This window comes from Trichechus manatus, unplaced genomic scaffold, assembly GCF_000243295.1.
Source record: "Trichechus manatus latirostris isolate Lorelei unplaced genomic scaffold, TriManLat1.0 scaffold00035, whole genome shotgun sequence".
Taxonomy (NCBI): Eukaryota; Metazoa; Chordata; class Mammalia; order Sirenia; family Trichechidae; genus Trichechus; species Trichechus manatus.
In genome coordinates this window covers 13,654,321-13,672,666 of record NW_004443971.1, presented here as the reverse complement: position 1 = coordinate 13,672,666, position 18,346 = coordinate 13,654,321, and the positions used below count along the sequence as shown (strand labels likewise).

The following is an 18,346-nucleotide window of genomic DNA, read 5'->3' as shown; positions in this document are numbered from 1 at the left end:
GAGACTCTGTGTTGCACAGAAAGTCAGTGATGGTCACTCCAAGAACACAAGGTTTGTTTGTTAGTTTGTGGGGAGAGTGCCAGTTTTTTATCACTTTGCATTTTGCTGACTTCCACTTTAAAAAGATGCTGTCCCCAGAGTCTCAAACCTAGTGAGTCATGGAATACAGAAAAGTGTGAGCTAGAGCTAAGCAGCCTGACTTTCTTTTGTGCAGCCAGTTGAATTTGCGTTTCTTAAATCGCACCTCTATCTCCAGCTGTGAAGTTGAGACATCTGATTTGAAAAATGCATTTATAAATGGAAATAATAAAAACAAGTCCCTTGCTAATGCTGTGTTTTTGTTTTTGTCTCCTTCTTTCTCTAGCATGAAAGACTTTCTAGGTAAGAACTTTCCCTATTTTATATGCATGCTTAATACTTGTGAGTAAATGCATTTCTAACTAAATTTAGCTTGAAATAGTTTAGTAATGTTTCTGCATCCTCTCCTTCCTTTTCATTTCCACAGCCACCACGATAATTCAGATGTTTATTATCTCCCTCTAAAGTAATGCAATATAGCTTTTCAACCCACCTTCCTGCCTCCAGATTCTCCCCTTTCCAGTTCATCTTGTATAATTCCACTGGATTAATCTTTCCGAAGCACCAGTATACCACACCCCATGCCAGGAGCTAGGGAAACAAAGTGAATTAGATACTATCCTTGCCTTCAAGTAGCTTACAAATGACTGGAGAGACAGGTAATTTCAATAGAATGTGGTAAGTGCCAAAACAGTTGTCTGGACAGGTATTATAAGCACTGAGGAGAGGCAATTAACTTAATCTGATAGTTCGGGGAGGGCTTTATTGTAGATTAGCTATCAGAATTGAGATTGAGGTTAGACACTGTCATTTAATAGTCGATCCAACACAACACCTGTGCCGAGATGGTGCTCAGTAATAATTTGTTGAATGAACTGAAGACCTGTTTGGCACTTGCCAAAAAATTAAGGAGGAATTTCAGACTTTCATATAGTTTTGGGGGATGACCCTCTGTAATGTTTCACTTACTGTCCAAGGGTACAAAACTGATCCTCATGAAGAATAAAATCATAGAGACTATGGAGCCAAAAGTTGAAATCTCTCCTTTGATGGAGAAATTGAGAAGAGATTGGGGGGAAGATGTAGTTATGGCATAGCGTAGGGCAAGTGAGTCTCCTCCTCTTATAATTTGTTTGGTAATTGAGCTGATTCCACCTTACTAACATACTCTAAAATTTACAAGCTTGCATGTATTCTTCCTCTGCTTACCCTCCCACCAGGCACCCAGCTGGGATAAATAATTTACTTCTAACATAGCAGAAAATTTCTTAGTTTTGCAAAATTGGTACAGAGTGGTATTTGCTATAGTTAATCTTTCGTGAACTTTTTTACATTATAATGGTCATTTGTGAAAGGAGACTTTCCCCACAGACTTCATAATTTGCTGTAAAGCTGTAGTGACTAAAACAGTGAGGTACTAGTTAAAGAATAAACAAAGAGATGGATAGAAAACCCCTCAAAAAAGTTATGTATAAAAGATGACTTTTTGACTCAGTGGGGAAAAGGATTGTTCAGTAAGTGATAATTGGGACAATTGACTGTCTGCTTGGGAAAATAGAGCCTTCCCTCCAGCCGTACAAAAAAATAGATTACAGATGGATTGCAGCTGTTAAGAGAAAAACGTTTTACCACAAAAATAGTAGAAGAGAATATTTTAATCTTTATATAGGAAACACCTTTCCAAACATGATACCATAAAGGTAAAAATTGTCAAATTTAAATTATATAAAATTTAAAATCTCTGCTAGTAAAAGATACCATGAAGAGAGACAAAAAAGTAAAGTGGGAAAAATATCTGCAACCTATGTTAAACCAAAAAAAACAAACCTGTTGCCATTGAATCAATTCCGACCCATAGCAACCCTATAGGACAGAGTAGAGCTGCCATAGGGTTTCCAAGGAGTGGCTGGTGGATTCAAACTGCCAACCTTTTGGTTAGCAGCTGAGGTCTTCACCACTGTGCCACCAGGACTCTGCAACCTGTGTTATCCCATTGACCAAACCCATTGCTGTCGAGTCAATTCCAACTCATAGTGACCCTCTAGGACAGAGTAGAACTGCTCCACATGATTTCCAAGGAGCGCGTGGTGGATTCGTACTGCCAGCCTTTTGGATAGCAGCCGTAGCACTTACCCACTACACCACCAGGGTTTTCAACCTATGTTAGACGGTCGTAAAGGTCCTGCTATGTAATAGGCTCCCCTGACACAACAAGAAACGGGTGATTACCCCACTGGACAAAGGCTATGAATAAACAATTCAGAAACAAAGAAGTATAAATAACCAAAGATGTTGAACTCACTAATGATTTAAAAATATTAAAATTAATGACAATAAGATATTATATTTCTTGTAGTGGATTGGAAAGGATTAAGCCTCTCTGGAAGGCAGTATGGCTATATATATCAACATTTAAAATATATTTACTCCTTGAACGAGCAATTCAACTTCTAAGATTTTATTCTAAGGAAATAATTGGACAAATGCATAAGATTTATAGACAAGTCTGCTCATTGTAGCATTGTTTATAAGTAGCTAAAAATTTTGAAACAATATCAAGGTCTATCAATAGAGGATTAGTTAGATAAATTATCATACAACCACACAATGGAAGACTGTGCAGTCATTTTTAAAAAATAAGACAAATCTCTTTACTTCCATGGTAAGATGCTCACAATCATAGTGATAAGTGTAGAGGGGAGGAGGAGCTAGACAACAATACGTATTATCTGATTTTATTTATATAAATATATATTTTAACATATTTATCTATGTGTTTTAGATCCTGCAAAGATAGGAACTAAACTGTTAACTGTGGTTATTTCTTGGGCAGGAGCATATGATGACTTTCCCTTTCTACTTCAGATGTTTCAGTACTCCTTAAATTGTTTTACAAACATGTATTGCTTTTGTAATCAGGAAAATGAAGAAAGAGATTTCTATTTACAAAAACAAGAGAGAGAGAATGCTGTGGGACTCAGCATCTCCGTAAGAGAAGAGTGACCACTAATGTCATTAGATGCCAGTTACCTTGCCTCTCCCCTTTCTGTGTCTACCTCTTCTAGTGCTCATTTTGGTCCCCCCACTGCCCCAACTTTGGCAATGTCTACCAAAGAGACATCAGATGAAAGTTCCACAGCTGAGCCTCGTGAGACCATCCTAGTCCCAGGTGCTGGAACCCTGCAGGGTTGGTTTGTACGCAGCAGCTTCCTGTATGCCACATTTTAGTCTGAAAAGAGTAAAGCCTGAGAAAAGGATAATTCAGTGTTTAGGATCAGGATGATAGTTGTACGTTTAAACAAGCTTCAGTTTTCAGGTAGTCAGCTGAGAGACCATTCCCCTGATGAACTTACTGATACTAGAAATAAAACCACCATCAACTCTAGAGTGTTGCTCAATTGCTGGAAGATATAGAAATCCTAACCACAGGCATAGCAGTCTCCGTGTGGAATATGGATAAGAAAGAAGAAAACTAGCTATTTTGGCACTGTGATGGTCCCCCTGCAATGTTTGGGATCCCAGCAAACCTGCAGTACATCTAAAGAGTGTGCATACGGTGCCCCCCCATCTCCATTCCTCCCGCATTCAACATCCAGCTCAGATCTCCAAGTCCATATGTTTCTGATTCATTAACAGTTCATTGGAATCATTTTCCAAGAGCCATTGAGGTCCAAGAAACTTTTGCTCTTAAAACACACTGTGTTGAGGGAAACTGCTCAAACCTAAACTAATTTGAAAAGCTCTAAGATTTAAGTCAGCACATGGATCCAAACCACCACCAATTTTTCAAGTAAGCTCCGTTCTTGGCAAATGACAGCCTCCTTCTCCACGCTCGCCTGCGCAGCTTAGCCGTGAGGTCCCCAAATGCTGCTGAGAGATTCAAGGAAGGAATGCGTGCCTTGTTTCTGCCCAGGACTCTCAAGTGCTTCTTAGAGAAGCCACAGACTACCCTTAAGTATTACTTTTACCCACTTCTTTGTTCTCAATACCAATTTTTACCTCTTATTTCATTTCCCACAGGTTGGAATCAGGAGGCAGCAATCCTACAAGCAGCGATTCCTATGACCGAGCCTCAGCAAGAGCTCGGCGGGAGGCCCGTCTGGCCAGCCTGACCAGCCGGGTGGAAGAGGACAGCAACAAGGATTATAAAAGAGTAGGGCCCCTTTTTCGTTTTCCTACTTTTGGGTTACAGTATGGAAACCTCTCAGCCTTTTCCACCAGTATAGAAAAAGGAGTGCAGTTCTGCTGAAGCCAAAGAACAGGCACCTAAGTGATAAATAGCAACAACTAATTCCTTGCAAGTTTCCTGGTTTACCTCTTATCCACCAGCTAAATAAAGGTGCCTTTGTGTATTGTTCTTAGTGCAGTGAATATATGCCTTAGAATGTGATATTTAGAGGTGTTGGAAAAAGCAAGGAATTAAGAATTGCAAAAAAGGGAAATAAAAGTAATGCTGTCTGTGTGAGTGAGCCCCTGAGAATCATTTCGTAGACCCTGTTGTTTTTAACAAACATATGCTTTTAATAAGGTCTTGTGAATATCAACTAAATACTTCTTGGTGGTGGCAAAATAATAATAATAATCTGGGTTTGGATAAGGTTTAAGTCACTTTGCAGTTTATTTCCTGTGGTTCTTGCCGAAGAGTACCCAGCTCCAAGGGCAGGCTTGTAAACCCTCTTTTTCAGGTGCTTGAAATACCAGGAAAAAAAAATGTTTTTGTTAGGAAAACATTCGTTTTGTTAATGTTTTCTTAAGCAGAACTAACATACCCACTAGTCTGGCTCAAAAAGATAATTCTCTTTGATATGGCTGCATGTGAGCCACACTTTTAATCACTGCAAATGCCATGTAAGAGAAAACAGAATGACTGCTTTTTCCCCCACAATTAACATTGTGGAAGTTATTGTCCTCTGTGTGTTCAGCATCTGGGACTTTTAAGAAGCTAGAGGCCAGTAGGCTGAATGCATTCTGTTCCCTAGACCTTGCATCTTCACCTTCTACAACACAATGGTGGCTTGGACCAGAGAGCCTGAGGCATTCTCATATGATGAAAAGATGTGAGTTCTAATTCTGGGAGCCGAGCCTTGTAGGTGACCTGATTCTCTCTTTCCCTTCCTGCCAGCTCTACGAGAGTGCCCTAACCGAAAACCAAAAACTGAAAACAAAACTTCAGGAGGCCCAGCTAGAGTTAGCAGATGTAAAATCCAAGCTTGAGAAGATGGCCCAGGTAAGGGGGAAGAGGAGGAGAAAAGATGCTGAGGCAGGGCTTAGGGTGTCAGGGGGCAAACTAAACTCGGGAGCTAGAGACGGGGAGGGAGACAGTCGAGAGCGGCTCTCCTCAGATGGTGAGATATAAGCCTCTTAGATCCTGATTTGATTTTAGGACCCAGTCAATTAGTGTTTAACTTAAACTGAAAATTGATAGTTCAGTGGACAACTCCTGATGGTCCAAGTGCTGATAATTAATAAGGATTATCTCCTTACCAAGTACCGTACTCCCCCACTGCGGAGGAAGTCCTGGATGGTTTCTCCTAAGTCGTTCTTCATGTTTCAGCTCAGTGTATCTGTACGTCGCCACTGGAGAAGGATAAGCAAGACACTGCTAAGCCTAGTACAGAGAGGCCCGGAGCAATGAGTGGTTTGCTTAGAGCATGTAACAAATCAAGGGTAAAGGTGGTGCAATAACATAGGCTTAAGTCCCAAAGCAGATTCTGTCCATTGCATATGGTGCCTCCGCAAGCCACCACTGTCTTTCAGCTTCGGAGTAAGGAACCTTAGTGGCCGAAAGACAGATAAACCATTTCCTCTTACCACCAGGTCAGATTTAATTAGATGATGCTTTAGAGGATGCTGGAAGTAATAGCCTCATCTCCTGTGAAACAAACCCTGCAGCCAAAAGCTAAAGGAAGTGCTATCTTAGGTTATTGCTGAGTTAACAGGAAACCTATTGAGTTATTGCCGTCCTGAAATGCCTGGGAACTAAGAATTCTGAAAGCTAAATGAGGTAAAAATGACTCTACTGAGAGGACATGGAATGAAAACCAGAGGCGGCTCGTTAGTTCTGGCTGTATGATATAATCCAAAGGCAAAGGCTAAGTTGCTCGGGTTGTGCAGCACCAAGTACATTGGGTTTTGGAGGGCAAAGGGTTGAGTACACTCTGAACATGTTGTTGTTGCAACCTCTCTGGAATGGGAAGAGCCAGGGAGTGCCAGCACTTGAAAGATAGCACCATAGAGCTGCATGGAATCCCAGCAAGACACCCAGGACACCTACACTTTCTGGAGAAGGCTTGGCCAGGCACAGAATGGATGGCCTGCCCTGTGAGCTTGCCTGTCAGTTTGGAAGAGGCATTGCCTTCTGCCTGGTTGTAGTAGTTGAACATGGCTCTTTGACTGGGAATTTCTGAGATCTACGGTAACACAGACAGATAACAACTGGGCTTAAAGTGATTTAGTGAAACAAGAAAAGTAGGTCACTCAATCTAAAATAAAAACACTCACACACTCACTTAGGTATAACTGCCATAAGATAGGAGGATGGACCCAAGGTCTCTTGGTCCCAACATTACTGAGCCAGGCAGAATGTCTTATTCACAGTTTACCAGTTGACGGCGAACAGTTCCAGCTCACATTGACCCCATGTGTGTCAGAGTAGAACTGTGCTCCATAGAGTTTTCAATGGGTAATTTTTCTAAAGTAGATCACCAGGCCTTTCTTCTGAGGCACCTCAGGTGGACTCAGACCTCCGATTTTTCTATTAGCAGCCAAGAGCTTTAACCATTTACATCACCCAGGGGTTCCTATTCACAGCTGTTGTGTGCCATCCAGTCAATTCCGACTCATAGCGACCCCATATGAGAGAGTAGAACTGCCCACAGGGTTTCCTAGACAATAATCCTTATGGGAGCAGATCGCCAGGTCTTTTCTCCTGTGGGGTGGCTGGTGGGTTCGAACTGCTGACCTTTTTTGGTTAGCAGCTGAGTGCTATTCACAGTAAAACCAAAAACCTGTTGCCGTCGAGTTGATTCAGACTCATTGTGACCCTATAGGACAGAGTAGAACTGCCCCATAGAGTTTCCAAGTAGACCCTCAGAAAATCTCTGAGGCTAATTTTGAATTTTGAATAGTGCCACATATTGGCAATGATACAGAGGTTATGTTGGTTCTCGTTAGTTATTACTGGGGCTGTTTTACAGAAATTGAGGAGCAGCCATGTAAGGAACCCAGTCTTACCTTCCCGCTTGCTCCCCACTGTCTCCTCAGAAGCTTCTGACAGCTAGCTTGTTTCCTGACCTTTAGGGGTTCTCGGCTCTTCCGCCAGCCCGTGCTCAGAGTGGTGAGCAACTAACAAGCCGCTGACATTGACTTGCACCAAGGGCACTGAAAATAGAAGCAGCCTTTCCAGCCATGGGGAGAAGCATTTACTTCCAGCCATCCGCTTTGCTGGGTGCATCGGAATATACTTGATTTTGCCAAATACAAGTTATTAAAATTCAGAAGAAATGCTGTGCTACAAACCTAGTCTCTGCTATTTACCAAACATGGAGTTTTTGGCAGGGCAGTGGAGGGAGGGCCTGTCAGCCTCACACATTTGTGTGGAGATGGTTACCACATGGACACACATATTGTTTTTATATAAAAGGTCCACCCATACTCTAAGGGGGTTAAAAACCAAAAAAAAAAAAAGAAAAGCTGGTTATTCTTTTTATAAGTGAACCTTGAAAATGGTGAAATCATCACAGCTTCTTGGGCTTAGGAAAGAGAGACTCATGGGGATATGAGCAAGCTACAGGATCTACTTCTGCATTTTTTCTTTGCCTTCCGCTTTGTGGTAGATGTGGTGTAAAGGCAGATGGCCATGACCTTCAGAACAGAAGGTGAAAGCCCAGGACAGGAGCCAGAATTCCAAGTTTTACTGTTAGTCCTGGCTATTCCTTATTTAAAAAACAAAACAAAAAAACCTCTGCAAGAAGACCAGCATAGTTTCTGTGTTTATTAAATGTTGTCTGTGCCTGACACTAGGCATAATAAAATTAGAATAAAAATAATTACCCCATGTTTATTAAATGCCTTTTGAATGTAAGAAATTCTGCTCAGTTCTGTAATGCTAAGTCCAAAAGGGACTTGAGGATTTATTTCCATTCCCCTGCTTAAGGCAGGGTCATAACCTGAGGTTTATTCTACTTTTTAGCTATGGTGGCTAAATCTTTTTAGCTCCTCTACAAAATTTAGTTTAAATTGAAAGTTGAAGAGGATCTAAAATAAACTTTCTAACTTTCTTTTAAGTTGCACGATCTTGTATTCAAATAAAATCTTACCTTACCTGGAAACCCAATATATAAAACAGATGAAAATGGAACTACTCTGTTCAAGCCAGGGTAGATGCTATGAATGGGCCCCTTAGAACCCCAGGGAGCCTACCCTCATGTGAAAACCACTTCTGTGAAACAGAAACAGCCTCAGTTCCCCAGACAAAGACTAGGGGGAGAGGAAGTCTGTAGAAGAGTACCATGGGTACCCTCTGAACATGAACCCCAAATCCATGGGGCCTGAGACATTCCAGCTCAGGAGTTCCTGGCCTTTTAAAGAAGAAAAGCCACTTTTCATTTCCTCTAGGTTTTGAGAGGTGTAGAGAGGTAGTTGACATTTAGCAAATTGTGGGTGTGTGGGTGTGTGGGTGGGTGTATGTGTGTGTGGGTGGGTGTGTGTGCTGGGAGTGATATCTTTGTATGTGTTTGAAATTTCAGGGAACAGCACTTAACCTGCCTTCCCTCCCCAGTGGGAATTCAGCCAGCTTCAGAGCGGCAGATAATGTTAGGCTTACAGAGCTGTGAGAGTCTGTTTGCTCAGGACCCCTGCTGTATGAAAGCCCAACGCCCTGCTGTCTGTTTCTGGATGTCTGATGGTGAAGCTGGACAGACTGGGCTTTCCACTGGCCCGGAGACAACTTAAGTAACAACTGTTTTCCTTCCGTTTGCACCAGCAGAAACAAGAGAAGACCTCTGACCGGTCATCGATGCTGGAGATGGAGAAGCGGGTATGTGTGTGTCTCTTTCCCCCTTTTCACCTCCTCTTCTCTTCTGACTTTCCCGGACTTTGTTGTTCATGCCAATAGAAAAAGTTCATCTTAGAAGGTGGGAGTTCTGCCACATTCCATTCCCAGCTTGATAATAAATTCTTTTTGTCTGACTCTGGGCAGCAGTTTGATTGTGAGTCCTTTTGGCATCCTTGGATGGTCAGGACTTTTCACATATTCCAGTCTTGGGTGGGAAGGGTCCTTGGAAGGTCATCTCATACATTGTTCTGCCTCCTGCACACATGCACACACCCCAAATATACTTGGGTTTACCGTAAATCATCACATGCACACCCAAGTCCGAGACCTCTCTGCCCTTCCCGTCACCTTGAACAGAAAGGAAGTTTCCGCAGGACCCTCTGCCATCGGTTTAGGTTTACGTCTTGTGACTTGAAACATGAGCCAGTAGAGACTTTTACTCACTCTGACTGATGGGAGGATTTCTGGTTCAGTTGCTGACCTCTTCCAACTGCATTCAGAGTATTTTTCTGGGAGTTGACATTCTTTGATTGTGAAAATGTGATTAGATTTATTGATGAACCCTAGCTTGAATTTGACCCTAGGAATATAATGTGTTCCCATCTCTCCTGTTATTGTCTGTTTAATTTGGAAAGCAGCTTAGTTTTATATTTTATTTCCTTGGCCTGTAACCAAACCTCCTTGGTATCTCATCTAATCAAGGAGTACTCTTTGAGTTCAGGCTATATCAGAACTCAATTGCTGGGAGAGAGAAATAGATTAGGGGGAGAGGTGCTGTTTCTTCATAGACAGCGATGTCTATTTCCCTGCTCACCATCTGCTCCTCCTCTTGAGAGAAGCAGTTCCCTAGGAATTTAGGGGGAGCATTACTGAAGATCATGATGCCTTTTTGGTCACTGCAGTCATTTGAAATTCCATGAAGTCTTTAACTCAACAGAATAGCTTAGGGTGCCCTGGCCTTATCCCGTTTGCATATTAACAAGTCATTTCCCCATATATCTTCTGATTTTCTGAGAGGAGACTTAGATAATGTAATATTTATCCGTGAAGTAGCTCCAGAAGTGGCAGGATCAGACAGTGCTCAGATCGCCTGGGTAAAGTTTGCCTGAGTCAGTAGACAAATGCTTTGACCGTGAAGCTGCTGATCACATGGCAGCTGGGAGACAGCATTTTGACTCTCTTCTAAAGCCGTTAGATGCTTTAACAGTCTCATTGTTTCTAAACAGGAGAAGAGAGCCTTGGAGCGGAAAATGTCAGAAATGGAGGAGGAGATGAAGGTATGAAGAGATTTTCTTTCTCTCTTTGTACACCTGCCCTCTGAATGCCTGCCATGACTGGATATTTGAGCATTGGTCTGCCCCCTCCAAATTTTACTGCAAACTCACCACCCTCAAGACGAGATGATGTGTGAAGAGGGGATGAGCGCCTCTCCTCACCATTTCATAGGTCTCTCAGCTCACACAACATCCACTGTGGCTGCCTCAGAGCCCTTCTAGGAACAAGTGTAGCTTTAAGGGATTTAAAGGGAAGTCTCCAGCAGGCTGGAGACAAACCTGAGATGAACTTTTAAGGTTTTTCCAAGCAGTGCTCCACCCTCATGGGACTGATCTCAGCTCTGCGGAGCCCATTAGGTGCCTGGGGAAACCTGATCAGGACCAGAGGCTTTCCTCCCTGACGCCCTTCCCTGTCCCAGCCCCTTGATGGAAAGAATACAGTTGGAGTCATTCTGCAGCAGAATGAAGATTTATGCATGTGTTGACTGCCTGCCTGGTCCTATCCCCTGAAATACTCAGGAATGTCTGCCACTCTCCCACTGGAACAATCTCAGGCCTCCGGATGTACTTCATGGCCTGCTGCCTTCTCTCTTCCTCACCGTGACCCCTGACCCCACCTCATTAGCCATTTTAATGGATGACTGCCAACCTGGGCAGTTTTGAGTGCTAAGAACTGGAAATCTAACCAAAATATGGAGCTGCTCAGCGTGGCTACCTGGGTGTGATTTGGGAGCATCTGAGCCCTACAGTGCCTGATGCCCCATGCCCACAGTCATTTAGCACTCACTCAGCTTTTTCTCTTTCTTCAAGGGTTTTATTTTAGTGGATATATGATGTTCATCTGGTGAAACATGGGATTCTCCACCTGGGAAACAGAAGCTCAGGGACAGGATTCGGTAGATCCCCAGGTCTCTTTCTGTGAGCAAGCATCCCTAATATGCAGCTGGAGACTTTGGGAGAGATGTTTATTGTTCCAGTAGCCTGAAAAGGATGGTTCTTTACTGATAGAACTTTCCGGACCTGACAGGGTCATTGTTTACACAAGATTCAATGCTCGCAAGTCTGTTACTCTCTATATTTCCAGAAGGAGGGAGAAATGCCAAGCCCTGCCCCTACATTCCTTAACCACCATAACTGATAGCAGCCACATAGAATTTCTAGTAGTACCTATTTACATCTCAAACAGTGCAACTTTAAATTTTCCAAGTTAATTCAGAACAGAAATAGTAAGTGGTTGATTCTCCTGAGATGATGAAAAACAGTATGACCTAAACCATTAAGCTTCTCCATCTTCTGGTTTTTCCAGACCCACCTCACCTACCACACGGAAGCATTCTCTCCCATTTAGAGCAGTATGTTAGTAGAGCTAAACAGTTCTTGATGAATGAATATCCTCAGCCCTTGCTTGCATGGGGCCTTTTCCTGTGTTTGAAACCCCCTGAGTTATACCATCTGTACTCTGCTGTTAGGCAGCTGTTGGTGACGCCCATTAAGAAATGGTCTAAATGCTGATGAGGAGCATGTAAATGAGGCCAAAGCAGGTGCCCTCCAATGAGTAGCCAGGAGCCCAAAGCCATCCCACCAGTCCTGGAATTCTGTATCACATCCACTCAGGCTCACACACACAGACCCAGAAAGTGTCCAAAGGTGGAGAAATTACATTCCTTCTTTATTTCTATTCCAGGTCTAAATTGGCAAATATAGGAGCCCCTTAAGTAGGGCTGTGGGTTGAAGAGTTACATATTTCTGTCTCTCTCTTTGTCCAATCAGGCTATGGTTTCCTAAACTAGGTCATGAGTTCCTTCCTTTCCTCAATAGAGATTACATTACATAAGGGTGTGTGCTCTCCCCAGCCATCAGCCATTTGCCAGCCAACTTCAAAATCAGTTCTTTTGAATTATCAAGTGGAGCCAGATCAAGACTGGTTAGTCCCCAAGCCAGTAGAGTAGGTAAGCTGATTTGACACTGATTTTTTAGTTTAAAAAGATCCACCCATTCAGTCAGTTGCCATTATTCTCCATTACCGATTACAAAGCAAATGGAGAAGAAATCCTGCAAGCTCTAAAGCCCCTAAAGACCATTTGCTCAAATCAAAGCCTTAATACCAGGTTTGTAAAGTGCCCAGCGCCCCCTAGAAGACTAGGGGGAGGAGCGTCAGCGCCTCTCCAGTCACGCCAATTTAGGTTTGTATATTTGGAGTTTTAATGCATTTCTTGAGAGGCAAAGCTTCAAATATACAGATACAAACATCATAAAATTGGTGCGACTAACCCTAAAGGAGTCTAAGAAGATGCTTGGTTAGCTGTCCAGCTCCTCAATGCAGACAACAGTTTACGGTGAAGAACGTCTCTGGAAGGATTGGTAGCCAGAATCTGTGTGTACTAGGTGAGCAGCCAGCAGAACAGATGACTGTCTTGTCAGTCTGGAGCAGCAGAGCTTGGGGCCAGTGTCCCCGTGCTGGTTGTGTATGCAGTTTATAACAAACTCCCCCGCCTTTTTGGAACAATCAGTAGGGAGCAATTTGAAGATCCAGTAGGTGCTCAAAGATAGAAAGCGAGGCTAGTGCTGTCCACAGGCTGTGGGCTGGGATCAGAAAGTGAAATGGGGGCCCTGAGATGGGCTCACCCACGTGGGTGTGGGGCTCTGTGGTTGTGACGTGGGTTGTGCCTTTCTGGCTTTTACCTGGAAAGGTAAGTATTTATGAATTCCCCCAGGAGAAACTCCACCCAGATCCTGGATTGGAGTGGGAGGATATGTCAACCTCTGGCAGGCGTGCATGTCAGTGTGAGCCCTGCTAGGTCTGTCGCTGGTCTTGGGATGTGCCCACATCAGACCTGATTACTTCTCCCCAACATCCTCCATTCAGCATCTGCCTCATTGCCAGATCCTTCCTTTCCCAGGTCCTTGCATGGGCGGGACCCAGCAGCCAATCCCTTTTTAGCTTGGTCTTGGAATTTTTATTTTATTTACTCTGGAAATATCGCTAGCCTGATCCTGCCCCTAAACTCTGCCCTTGCCCACCCTGCTCTGTGCCCTGCCCCCTTCTTCATCCCTTTGCCACTCCTGTCTTCAGTACTGTTTCCTATAGAACATTCCACCAGATTGTTTCCTGCCTCTCTCCCTCATGCTGCTAACTTCCAAAGTCTTCCGCTTCAGTCAGTTTGCATTCACATGTTAGATTGAGTCTCTTTCATAGCTCATGTTTTAATATTATTCTGTGAGGCAGGGACCACTTTGTATAATGACAATGATTTTGTTGAAAGCTCTGGCCCAAGGTAAACACTAAAAAAGGGTGATTGCCAGGGACTTTCCTTTGGTCTGGAAATTTGGCCCCTGCCCATCTCTTTAAATATTTCCCTATGCTGCACCATGATCTCTGTCCTCTGTCCTGCCATGGCTGAGATGCATGCAGTGGGCAAGCCAGGCCCTACCCTCTAGTGGTTACATTGCCCAACCTTTTCTGCAAAGTGACCATTCTCCCTCGATGGGGAAAGAGAGAATTCAACAGTTTGTCTCCACTTGTTTTTTCCTTTTCACTGTTTTTCCCCTCATACTACCTTTCAGTTTCTTGCTTCTTCACACCTAAACAATTCTAACGTCACTAATCTTCCGTTCCTGTCATTCTCATCCATGAAAGTATGAGAGACTTTTCTCTGGTACCTGGCAACTTTTTATAGTTATTATAACCTACAGGATTGTCCACCCTCACCTATAAAACCCCATTCACGTAACAAAATCATTTCCCTCCTCTCAAAGAGCTCATTGTCTCAGTTTCCGGGTCAATGCAGATGGCCACTTATGAAGGACAATAGAGCAGGCAGGCTGGGAAATAATTCCATTGAATAAAGTCTTTGATCCCTTGTGGGATAAGAAGCATTAGGAAGACTTTCTGTGGGCTGGTTATTCTGTTCCACTGCAACACTGACATATATTAAGAGCTGGGCTAGCACATTGATCCAATGAATTCTGTTTCGTTGGACATTTATGATGTCTACCTTTTGTGCACGGTTCTAATTTCCAGACTGTGAGTCTTTTTGTGAACACCTTTAAGCAGCCCTCGGCCTCTGAGACAGAGCGAGCGCAGTTAGCTATGAATTTAGTGATGCAGATGATCCTACGGCACGTCAGAGGCAAGTTAGCAGTCCTTGGGCCACGAACGAGCCCTCTGGACTGCAGAGGGGGAACCAGCAGGCTAATGAAGCTTCTTACTAAGTGGTTAGCGGGCCATCCGGAGAGCCGCCAGTGCTTGTATTATTTTGGTGTGCATCACTTCAACCTTCTAAATAGTACATGCCCCCATATGAAGATATTTAAACAGCAGACCCCTCTTATTTTTCTTCTTTTTATTTTTAACAATGAAAAATAAACACCATAAGAGGAGGACCTAGAAAGAAAACAGGTGGAATAGGGGATCAGATATGGGGGAAAGATGAGAGACCGGGAGAGAAAAGGACGGCAGCTGGATTTAGGAGCACCCTGAGTCCTCAGCTCCAATCCCAGCAATGATGAGAAGGGTCCCTGAGGCTATGGCTTAACCACGTAACTTCAGTTCAGAAGGCCCCCAGCCACATGGCGGGCTGTCATTTCCCAAAGCAATCCAGATGTGCTTTTTGAGCTGCTCAGTGGTTGTACTGATATGGTGACCTTCAGCATATTCAGACCTTAGCCAAGAATCACAGACACAGCTCTCCCCTCTCGGTGCTTTTCTCCATCCTTCCCTCCCAGTCACTGTCATCAGCCTGCCTTTCTCAGTTCCTTGCTTGCATGCAAACTAAAAACAAAAACAAAAAGTCACGTGATTTCTTTGTCCTACTTTTATCTCCTCTGGTCTGTCTTGTCTGTCTGTCTTGTCTGTCTTTTCCCTCCACGTCTCACTCTCTACAGAACCTCCACCAGCTAAAACAGATTCAGACCTTGAAGCAGATGAACGAGCAACTGCAGGCTGAAAACAGGGCCCTGACCCGAGTGGTGGCCAGACTCTCGGAGTCCGTGGAGTCCTCGGAAACCCACGACCTCTAGCCCCTGCCCCTCCTCTCCACCTCACTTCCCTCCTCCACTGCTCCAGGCAGGTTCACGCCTCGTGTTGGTCTCAGGTGCTCTGTGCTCAGCCCCGTTCCACCAGGGCCTCCACAGGCAGGTTCCTCTAGAGGTTGGTCATATGGAGATGGAAGGAGCCAGGGCTGAGACCATAAGCTGGGATTTAACATCCTAGGTCAAGGGCAGCAGTAGGGGAGACCTCAGCTGGGCTAGCAGTGTATTTGGGAAGATGACCACACTACCTTCTCTTCCCTTGGAAACTGAGTGTGTATTTGCTCACTCTGTTACGTGTGCACATAGGCATACACGGTGGGTATGTATGCACATGCCTGTGTACATGTGCAAAAACCAAACCCATTGCTGTCGAGTTGCAGCCAACTCATAGCGACCCTGTAGGACAGAGTAGAACTGCCCGGTAGGGTTTCCAAGGTGGGTTCAAACTGCTGACCTTTTGGTTAGCAGCCAAACGCTTAATCACTGTGCCACCAGGACCCCCGTGTATGTATATGCACACGCAATTCTTTGGTGGGGTCGTTGCAAAACTGAGATAGTGCTTTCTCAGTCAACAGCGATGCAAGCACAACCTGGTCCCTGGAGCATTTGGGTTTGGTCCTGGACTCCAAATTGTGGGTTGGGCCTGGGGTTACCTAGGCTAGAAGCTCTCAACCCTGGCTGCACGTTAGAAGCACCTGGGAGCTTGAAACAACATCCCAGTGCCTGTGCCCACCCCCCAAAATCAGATTGAAATGGCCTCAGTTGAGACCCAGGCATCAGTATTTATTCAGAGCTCCCTGTTGATTCTTCTGTGCCAGGGTTGCGAACCACTGCCCTTTGGATGCCAGAGATCTGAATGTCCACGTCTGACAGCCTTGCTGGATGGGGAGGACTAGGACCGAAGGCTAGCGCTGTTCTGGCCCAGCTCCTACCAGCAGAAACATCCTCCTCCCCACCGTGTGAGGAGACCTGGATGAGCAGTCTTTGCCTCCTTCCCATAGTCAGCTTTGCTTTCCTGTCCCTCCTCAGGAGGCATTGCTCTCGTCCCTGTCACAAATCTCTGGGCCCTGGGTATGTTTCCCCTGTGAGTATGTGAGCTGTGAGGCAGAACACAGCCTGGATAAATAAGACCCTCACACAGCCAGGCCCCCCGGATGGAGCTGGCTTTGCAAAGGAAGTGACAGGCGTTGGAGCAGAGAGCAGGGATTTGCAGCGTGTGAGTAAACGAAGCCTTTCTCTGCTGTGGGTCTGAGAGACAGGCTCATAGATCACTTGTTTTCCCATCTCAGGACGGTGTGATGGGGTCACCACTGCTGAGCAGTTTCTCTCTCTGAAATGAGTTTTTAATTTTCAGCACCAGTCTAATTGGTCCTGACCGGGGCCCATTCCTTTTTCTGCCTGTTTGCGTTTGCCTTGGGGGTCAGTAGCTGACAATGAATACCCACTAGATCTGAAGCACCCGAATTACCGTGCGGGCTGAGCTAATAGCCTGCTGCAGATGCTATCACAAGCAGGAAGAGACATGTCACTGTGGCCTGGCTCCAGCAAGCAACTCCACCACCCTCCTCAGTGAGTGCCGCAGTTAGGGCCAAACTCGGCACCCTAAAATAAGCCCCAAGATGCCTGGGAAATTTGAGTTGGGGTGAGCTAGGGCGCCCCAAAAGATATCCCAGTTATTTTTAGTTTCTCTCTTTGTGCAAGATACTATAGGATCTGGGGCAAAACTAGATCTGAGGCCTTCAGTAATTAATAACCGTGATAACAGTTGTCATTTATGGAAGTCTGTGCTAAGTGCTTTATATGCTTTATCTTACATATGGAATAAACTGGGTCTCAGATTAAGTAATTTGTCGAAGGTCACTTAGAGAGTAAGTGACAGAACCAAAATTCAAACCAAATATGTTAGGTTCCAGAGCCCAAGCACTTAACCACTGTGATGTAAGCTGTGTGCGTAGTTGGCATAGAGTCTGAGCCGTTTGTTAAGCGTACAGCCTAAACAACTCAAGAAGGATCTGTTGAGCCACTACAGTGTGCCCCAGCATGACTGCTGAGGGATGCAGTACAGCCTTCTGCTTTCTCAGTGCTCTGACTTCCCTGCTGAAGGTTAACTTCCAAAGAGCCACTTACCTGCCACCCGATTTTGCTGCTGTAAAGGAAGCCACTGCCTGGTACATGATCCTTCGTGTCACGGGTCAGCAAGCTCTGGCCCACCGGTAACACCTGTGAGCCATACAAATAGGTTTTTAAAAAATCAAAAGAAGAATAAAACTTTATGACACATGGAAATGATATCTGAAATTCAAATTTCAGTGTTTATAAATAAAGTTTTATTGGAACTGAGCCGTGCTCATTTGTTTCCATATTATCGTTATGTCTGTGGGTGCTTCTGCACTACAACAGCAGAGTTGAGTCACTGTGACAAAGACCTTCTGACCTGCAAAGCCTCCAGTACTCCCTATCTGGCCCTTTACAGGAAAAGCTTGCCAACCCTGCTCTAGAGAACGATGAGGTAACTAAGCCAAACTGGCAGTGTGGTCAAGAGATTTGGCCCTTTTCTTTTTTTTTTCCCCCCAAATTGTCCCCTGGAGAAATTGTCTTGTCTCTCAGTGTGTAGTGCAAGCCACATACAAACAAAATGTAAATGGGGATGCCCTTCCCACTTCCCAGGTAGTTCTGAGCAAGGCAGCTCAGGGAAGGCCCCTTCTGAGCCCCTCACCCTGTGGCTGCAGGACCCTCAGAGTCTCTTCCTCTTTAACTCACTGCTGATGAAAGGCTTGTAAGAAGTGCTACTTGAGAAAGCATCAGCTTAATTTTATTTTTCCAAGACACCTTAACATCAAACAGTAGAAAGCTGGAAATTTAAAATTAAAAAGCTGAGGTCCAGAGAGTTGAAATCATAAAGCTTTGT

The 18,346-nt window shown here is 44.4% G+C and overlaps 1 protein-coding gene across 1 annotated transcript in view; it reads left to right on the top strand.

The window, feature by feature from the left end:
- LOC101340291 (protein phosphatase 1 regulatory subunit 12B-like) overlaps positions 1 to 15,426 on the top strand; it is a 94,898-nt gene extending 79,472 nt beyond the window's left edge. Inside the window, exons 5-10 of the mRNA XM_023730339.1 lie at positions 365 to 381; positions 4,099 to 4,231; positions 5,201 to 5,305; positions 9,062 to 9,115; positions 10,360 to 10,410; positions 15,292 to 15,426. Of these exons, the coding sequence (XP_023586107.1) occupies positions 365 to 381; positions 4,099 to 4,231; positions 5,201 to 5,305; positions 9,062 to 9,115; positions 10,360 to 10,410; positions 15,292 to 15,426 (495 nt within the window). The remainder of the gene's footprint in view (positions 1 to 364; positions 382 to 4,098; positions 4,232 to 5,200; positions 5,306 to 9,061; positions 9,116 to 10,359; positions 10,411 to 15,291) is intronic.
- Positions 15,427 to 18,346: the final 2,920 nt, after the last annotated feature.